Genomic DNA, 8,971 nt, shown 5'->3' on the forward strand with positions numbered 1-8,971 from the left:
TATGCATAAGCACACCAATGTGTCATCAAATCATCAAATATCGACTCTTTCTAGGGAAAGATCCCACACAATTAGAGGGCTAGAAAGGTTTTATGATTATGATATAAAGGACAACTTGAATTTATCATTCAGACCTCAGATTTAGTTCCCATTGTTAAATTCTACTTACTACCTAATATCATACTGGTTTGTACCCATTTAATATTGTTTGCTAGCTGTTGCAATTTTGAGCAATATTTGATTTCATGGAACAGCTTTGGGTTTGTTTCTGGTAACTGAATGTTATGAAGGATAAAATGTTAAAGGCGGTCAAAATTAAATATTGTCAAAATGTGGAGAGCAAAGGAAAATTAAAACGACATATTTTCACAAAGAGATTCATATGGCAAGTTATTCATCTTTCCGTTTGTCACTTCTGATGAAATTGTGTTCGATCATGGTTTATTTGATTTAGATATTTGTTTCAACTACTCTTTAGAACAACAATAATTCTATAATTCACTGCAGAAAATATGAGACTTTTCTCTGAAGAAAATGATGCCGATTAAATTATCAACTTGATCAATTTGATTGGGCTTTGTCTTACGACGAATCAATTGCAAAATAATAAACCAAGCTTTGTCCTTGTAATTTTCTTCATTAATGATGGGAACCAAATCAGAAATACATACATTGCCATCCATGTCTAGCTACACAACGGTTGTACACTAAATATGGTTATTACAATGTACGGCACCACCCCCTACTTACCCAACTGATTCTTTATTATGTAACACTATATATATATGATATGTATGTATATATATTTTGATTATTAATCAAGTCAAAAGTTCATCTTATTTAGTAAATAAAAATGAATTAACAGTTTTCCATAAAATGAAATTACAATAATAGTATTTTAAAGAATGTCCGTGATGAATTACTAATTTATTCGTGATCAGGTGATTTTTTAAGCCTTTGAGTTAGATATTGATCTACTTGGGATCAACTTGCATTAGTTCTTTGGATGCAATGTACACATCACATATGTATGCAACAGTATTGATAATTTGATACTTAACAACAATTGGCGTTTATTTTTGTTATTAAAAATAGTCTTTCACAGAAGATCATTTCAGCATATCTTCAATATCATACGAGTCTTTTAGAGCGAAAGGAGATTGCTTTTATCAATTCAGGTCGTAACTGTTTACTCAGAAAATCATGATCATGCTTTGGCCGACGGTTCAGGTTTACGTTTTGGTGTTGAGACGTACATAATTATCTGTATGCAACTTAAATCTGCTTTTAATATTTGGCGCAGTACAGTTGCGACAGGTAGTTCACAACTTTAACGGTCAGATACATTATAGTCATTTAAATATGATAATATTGTAGTCAAAACGTGAGGTAAAATAGTATTTGAAATGTGTAATTGATGCCATAGTCCATATGTCTGCCGAATCTACGTTACACAAATGTGAATTGTGTAGACAACAAAGTGGAACATAAATGCGACAATACAATCATCAGTGGATGATTATGTAACCTCTTTTATATGACCATGAATTAATGAAAAGACAATTTCTGAATTTAAACTAACCATTTCCCAATGTCAAGGACACAAGCTAATACAGTACGTGTCAATATTTCCAGTAAATGCAATGTTACAGAAATATCTGCAAAAAAACAAACAATTAAGTCCCATTGGCAAGTGAAAAAATTGATAATTGATAAACGAGTACCGTGTTATAGAAATTTACTTCAATTGCAGTGACATAAACTATCAGCGAGCAGATTTACATTTTATTCGGTATATAATGTATCTATAATTATTTCCATATTTTAAGGCGTCGTTCACTGTTTGTACAATTCTTTTTATGAAAAGATTTTTCTGACCTTTCCATTTCTTTGTAATAGGATTATGACGAAGAGGATCTTAACGAGTGTAAGAAGATTCTTTTGGATAAATGTGACTTGAACCATGACGGGAAAATCAATCTTGACGAACTGACCATGGTCCTCATGTCGTATAACAGGTCTTCCAGTGAAACGGAGTGTGCCAAAAACTAACTTACATTCCAAAGAGCATTCACAGGTCATGGTCACTAACATGTCTTCTCTATCAAAACCGTACTTGCAGACGAGAGCGTGTGAAAATGGAACAAACCTTTGTCGTATTATGTTTGATGACAGTGAGGATAGGAAACATGAGTTCCGTGTAAGATATGACAGTGTAGAAGCCTTTTTACGTAAGTGACTTATTTTCTCCAGCGTCCTTCGTGATGCCATTATAAAGTACAAGAAAAAAAATACAGTTAGTGACCTTGACTAGTGCATTATATAATGAAATATATATCTGCTATATATACTTACATTGTATATCTTTAAGGTCAAATTACACGTTAGGAATTGTTTTAAATGTAAGATGCTTGTATTTATTTTATCATTAGCTTCGTTTAATGCATTAAATATATCCTAAATTTCATTTACTAATATTACAGTTTTCCGATATTTGGGTGCTTTGTTTATTATATTATTCAAGCTTCGTTTTCAACTTTATAGAATTGTGGATATATATGAGGCAGATGTTATTATTATTGTTTCGAAGTAACACCAGATGTTATCATAATTGTTTTGACCTAGCATCTATCTTTTTTGCTCTTGATATAATTACTGATGTACATATTAGCTAACGGAAACAGATTTTTTCTCATTACATTTTTTCTACAACTTTTTTTTATTTGTATATTAAGTATCCAATCGATTGTTTGTTTTGGGGTTTTTTTCAATCCAGCTATCAACTGACCAATTAAAAATCTGGATAGCTCAAATATGTGTTTTCAATGTTCGTTGAAATTTTAGGTTTAGATATGTTTGCTTTTAGAGGGAGGAAATGGCGTATTGGTAGGGAAAATATTGAATCGGAAAGGGTTTGTGAGCTTTAATCAAATGTTGATCAATTTCATCGACAAATACCTATCTATAACTTGTATTACAAATAATTTACCAAAATATTTTAAACATCCATCGCATTACGAGGTATCCACCATACTTATTTCAAAGTATTTTCAAAAACCAAAATAAGGATAAACACATTAAATTAGACATTAGTTTTCAATAGATTAGCTAGATGGTATACACGATAAGTTAAAACAAATGTGTATCCTAGTGTAAGCATTTGTCCAATATCAATTAGCATGGTATAACTTAACATGTCCGACGGGGACGATGAAATTGACACTGCTAGAAGGCAAATGATAATCCGTTTTCTATGTAAGCATATTTTCCTTCTCTGTTTTTTTTTATCTCATCTTTTTTTTTATACATATATATATTGTCGTTTGGAATTCCCAAATAATCTAAATTTGAAAATAATTTAAGATTAATTGGCACGGTGTACTTAAAAATGAAATACCTTAACCATTTATTTTGTGGATAGGGCGCATCTGAAATAGCATTTCAACGAATAGCTATGAAAGTAATAAACTTCACTGAATGCTGATTCAGTCGATCAGAACATGGTTTATCATTCTAAATTGATATCTCCTGTAAGTTATTGTTTTTAATGTAATGTTATTGTCTTACGTACTACTACTACAAAGCAGGCATCACATCGACATGATGGTTTTTTTCCTACCTTTCTATTTTGTCTGTACATTTTTACATTAACAAACACACCTTATATACGTATTTGCTCAAAACTTTACCTACCTTTCTTTACTAGAGCCTTTCATTGAATCATAGATATATCTCCCATCCCAGGGCATGTTAATTAAGTGCTGATTTTGGTATTGTTACGTGTCATATTTTTTCACTTTTGTTTCCATTAAATCAATAAATAATCAAATTAAGAAGGTAAACTCTTCCATAGCCGTCTCGTGCGATGCATTATCTCATAATTACCATTACAGGAATAAATAGCTGTTCTAGTTATATTAGTCTACCAATTAGGTTGTGTGCAAATCAAAATTGATACAGAAGACCAAAGTTGACACCAGAATATTTGAACACATAGACAATTGAATTACAAAGGCATAATGATGTTATCTTTTACCCGATAATATATGCATGTGTATCCAGTTTTCTTAGCGAGTGATATTATTATAGTTAACCATGCGTTCGTCTCAGAGTGTGGTATTACTGTAGTTAACTACATCTCAGAGTAAGGTATTACTATATTTAACTACATCTCAGAGTGTGGTATTACTATAGTTAACTACTTCTCAGAGAGTAGTATTATTATAGTTAACTACATCTCAGAGTGTGGTATTACTATAGTTAACCATATCTTAGATTGTGGTATTACTATAGTTAACCACATCTCAGAGTGTGGTATTACTATAGTTAACTACATCTCAGAGAGTGGTATTGCTTTTGGTAACTACATCTCAGAGTGTGGTATTACTATAGTTAACTACTTCTCAGCGTAGCGTCATCTTAGCGTGTGGTATTACTATAGTTAACTACTTCTTAGCGTGTGGTATTACTATAGTTAACTACTTCTCAGAGTGTGGTATTGATATAGTTAACTACATCTCAGAGTGTAGTATTATTATAGTTAACTACATCTCAGAGTGTGGTATTGCTATAGTTAACTACATCTCAGAGTGTGGTATTGCTATAGTTAACTACATCTCAGGGTGTAGTATTACTATAGTTAACCACATCTCAGAGTGTGGTATTACTATAGTTAACTACATCTCAGAGTGTGGTATTACTATAGTTAACTACTTCACAGAGAGTAGTATTATTATAGTTAACTACATCTCAGAGTGTGGTATTACTATAGTTAACCATATCTTAGAGTGTGGTATTACTATAGTTAACCACATCTCAGAGTGTGGTATTACTATAGTTAACCACATCTCAGAGAGTGGTATTGCTATAGTTAACTACATCTCAGAGTGTGGTATTACTATAGTTAACTACTTCTCAGAGTGTGGTATTACTATAGTTAACTACATCTTAGCGTGTGGTATTACTATAGTTAACTACTTCTTAGCGTGTGGTATTACTATAGTTAACTACTTCTCAGATTGTGGTATTGATATAGTTAACTACATCTCAGAGTGTGGTATTACTATAGTTAACCACATCTCAGAGTGTGGTATTGATATAGTTAACTACATCTCAGAGTGTAGTATTACAATAGTTAACCACATCTTTTTTTAAAAGTTCCATTCCAATAGTATTGACAAAAATATTTTGAATCACTTCGATTATAACCCTAACTAACGGTCATGTGAAACTAAGATAATTACTGCAAAACATGTATTGTATATATATATAATTCTATATGCTTTTATTGTGCTTTTTATAAAATAAATTTGGAAAGAGCACATCATTCAGTGAGTTTGTATTTATTTATAACTAATTATTATTAGTTGTAGTATTATGCATTCGATACCGTATACCGATGTACTCTTCGCCAAATTCCTTCAAGAACAGGTAACAGGGATTGGACACAGGTGCTTCGAGATGTTAGTGAAATATAGTATGGTCATTTAACACAGGAAAAACCATAATAGAAAAATTACAAGAGTGTGCGTGCATATTTTACATAACCTAACGTTTAGCTTGAACAATAACTCGTATGTAATGAACATTTCGGTCAATCTATTAAGATTGTATTTCAATGAGAAATTGGGAATATACTGAAATGTAATAAGGTAATACTGGAGGAATACTTGAATTAACGATTTTTTTACCCAAAAGACGATTGTTTTGTAGTCCATCGACGGTATTTGCCATGTATTTCCTAGTCAAATATAAGTTACATGTATATCAATTTGTCACAATCATATTCGTTGTAGTGACAATAAAACCAACAGGCAACTTGACCTTAAAACCGTCAAGTTTCATATCAGATAGGGGTAATATAAAGCTGATGTTGGCGGTCATACAACTTTCCTTCAACCTGCATCTCTCGGAAACCCTGTGTTGGAAGTTTGTCAGCATTAACGTCCGAGACGGAAATCTTATCATTGGGTAGAAGACATATCGAATCAAAAGCAACACATAAATATCATTGGAAACAGGTGTTACTATAAAGAGAAATGAACACTCGCGTTTAGTAGAGGAAATCGAAATCGCCACACCCACTGTTGATCAGCTGAGTGATAATTAAGCTGCCCCTATAGCAAGTAAAGATCGACACACACTGCTGGTGCATATGGTTCAGTGTCGAAGTCTGCATTCTGGAGCTCGAAGAGGTATACAATCAAACTGTTCAATCACGTGAGCTTTTCTTATTATCCTTGGCAATGCATATTAACATTTCTGTAGAGATCTTTAAGGATCGTGTAAAACAAAAATACAGCAGTTTGGGGCAATCAGTGTATTTCTGATTTCCTTTGGTCAATACATAAGCATGTTACGTAGAAGAAATCAGAAACTTTTTTATCAATATTTCAAGAAGAACTCTGACTGTCCTAGTAACAATTTGAATCTTGGAGATTTTTTAGAACATTTAAATATGTCAATAATCGTGAAGTTGATGAAACCGATAGTTCATTTAATCCCGAAAACTGTGATAATTCACATGTGTATGACGAGTTAGATTCTCCTATTACAAATGACGAAGTATTGAAGGTTTTAAAAAGTGCCAAATTAGGCAAATCTCCTGGAAACTTGATTGTTTGTTTTGTTTGTTTTTGTTTAACGTCCTATTAACAGCCAGGGTCATTTAAGGACGTGCCAGGTTTTGGAGGCGGAGGAAAGCCGGAGTACCCGGAGAAAAACCACCGGCCTACGGTCAGTACCTGGCAACTGCCCCACGTAGGTTTCGAACTCGCAACCCAGAGGTGGCGGGCTAGTGTTAAAGTGTCGGTACACCTTAACCACTCGGCCACCGCGGCCCCTTGAAACGATAACGTTCTTAATGATTAATTTGTTAAGCATAATGAGACATTTGTTTCAACTCTTACAAAACTGTTCAATGTATTTTTTGATACCGGTGTTTTCCTCTCAGTCTGGTCTAGGGGTATCATTTCCTCTTTGTTCAAAAAATGTGATGCCAATAAAACAAACAATTATTTTACTTACTTTGGTAAGCTGTTTATCTAAATTATTTACTAGTGTTTTAAACAATAGATTGTTAGAATGGCCAAAGGAGTACAACATTGTCCCCGATGCCCAGTTCAGTTTCAAATCAGGTTTTGGTACTAATGATGCCATTTTTGCTGCACATGGTATATTTAAGAATATGCTCCCTTAAAGTCGTAAGCTCTACTGTTGTTTTGTTGATTATCGTAAAGCATTTGACAGTGTTAATAGAAACATATTATTTCTAAAGCCTTTTAATTACGGATTTGGTTTGTCTGGTTTGTTTTGTTTAACGTCCTATTAATAGCCAGGGTCATTTAAGGACGTGCCAGGTTTTGGAGGTGGAGGAAAGCCGGAGTACCCGGAGAAAAACCGCCGGCCTACCGTCAGTACCTGGCAACTGTCCCACGTAGGTTTCGAACTCGCAACCCAGTGGTGAAGGGCTAGTGTTAAAGTGTCGGGACACCTTAACCACTCGGCCCCATTTTTAATTACGGAATAAGGGGCAAAGCATTAAATATTCTCAAATCTTTATATGAAGGTTTAAAATCGTGTGTTAAGTGCAAGTGCGAGTAACTTAGTCCGACTTTTTCTCATGCTCGCTAGGTTTGATGCAAGGGGAGGGATTGGTTCCCTCCCTTTACTTCATGTATGTAAATGACTTTGAACCTGAACTAATTAACACTTAATGCGACGCTTTATTCCTATGGAAGCCGATTACGTATTGGAGACAATTTTTAATTTGATGGTAATGAAATAGAAATTGTTGATAGATTTAATATTATCTTGGCATAGTACTCAACTTTAATGGCAAGTTTACAAAAACTCAAGCTACATTTGCTGAACAAGGTCGAAAATGCATGTATAATACATTGAGAATCTGTAAGAATTTGTCCCTCAATGCAGAATCTAAATCGAATATTTTTGGTGTCTTTGTTTCATCAGTTCTTAATTATGGTTGTGAAACGTGGGGTTTTCATACTGCGGAAAAAAGTAGAAAAAGTGATTTTTTTAAAAAGAATTCTGAATGTAAAGAAAAGTACGCAATCTTCGATGGTGTACTCGGAGTTGAGGCGAATGCCTTTACATATCATAAGGAAATGTCGAATTGTCAAATATTGGTTGAAACCAATTAAATGTGATAATTGTGTTCTTAAAGCAGTTTATGATGACATAGACGAGTGTAATAACAGAACTTGCAGTTGGCGTTGTCAAGTTAGAGACTTATTACTGGCGTCTGACTTTGGCAATGTTTGGTATACACACCATGTTGATAATGAAACTATTTTTACATTGTTTTAAGCAGCGTTTGATAGATAACTTTATTCAAACAAGGAATGAATTTTCTGAAAATTCGTCTAAATGGTATCTGATTGATAGTTAATGTTACAGTTTTACATTAAAAAAAACCTATACCTGACGTGTATCTTACATTAATTTTGAAATTTTGACTCTCATCTCATCAATTATATATAGAAGGTCGGTATCGTAACATACCTAGAGCAAATAGGATTCGTCGTTATTGTATCCAAAACCAAGTAGAGGAGGAGTTACATTATTTTTTATCTGTCCATGCTATGTAGATATTCGTAAGAAGTTTATTGGAACAGTATTACTGGAAAAGACCATCTTCATTCAAACTTGTTCAGCTGCTATCTAAGCATACGTAACCGTAAAGATCTCTGTAATCTAGGAAAGTAATTGGAATCAAGCTTGTTAACACGGCCAAGACTCCAACCTTTATTTTTGTTTTTAATTACTTCGTTTACATATATGTGTCAAGTACCTGGTAATTCTCGTCTCCAGGTTTACACGTGTATTCTGTTGTAGCCCGTCCACTGACTGCTCCACTAGATACAGTCCCTGTTCTTCTTTCAAACTATGTAAAGTGTATACTTTATTCAGCCTCAAATTTTTCAGAAATATTGCCAATCCATTTAACATT

The 8,971-nt window shown here is 33.4% G+C and overlaps 1 protein-coding gene across 5 annotated transcripts in view; it reads left to right on the forward strand.

The window, feature by feature from the left end:
* The window catches only part of LOC117337143 (calbindin-32-like), a 77,399-nt gene extending 72,073 nt beyond the window's left edge, over positions 1-5,326 (forward strand). For all 5 annotated transcript variants that reach the window (XM_033897971.1, XM_033897972.1, XM_033897974.1 and 2 more), the window contains one exon: positions 1,900-5,326. In XM_033897971.1, the coding sequence (XP_033753862.1) occupies positions 1,900-2,052 (153 nt within the window). In that variant the 3' untranslated portion in view covers positions 2,053-5,326. The remainder of the gene's footprint in view (positions 1-1,899) is intronic.
* Positions 5,327-8,971: the final 3,645 nt, after the last annotated feature.

The sequence above is a fragment of the Pecten maximus genome, chromosome 11, assembly GCF_902652985.1.
Source record: "Pecten maximus chromosome 11, xPecMax1.1, whole genome shotgun sequence".
Taxonomy (NCBI): domain Eukaryota; kingdom Metazoa; phylum Mollusca; class Bivalvia; order Pectinida; family Pectinidae; genus Pecten; species Pecten maximus.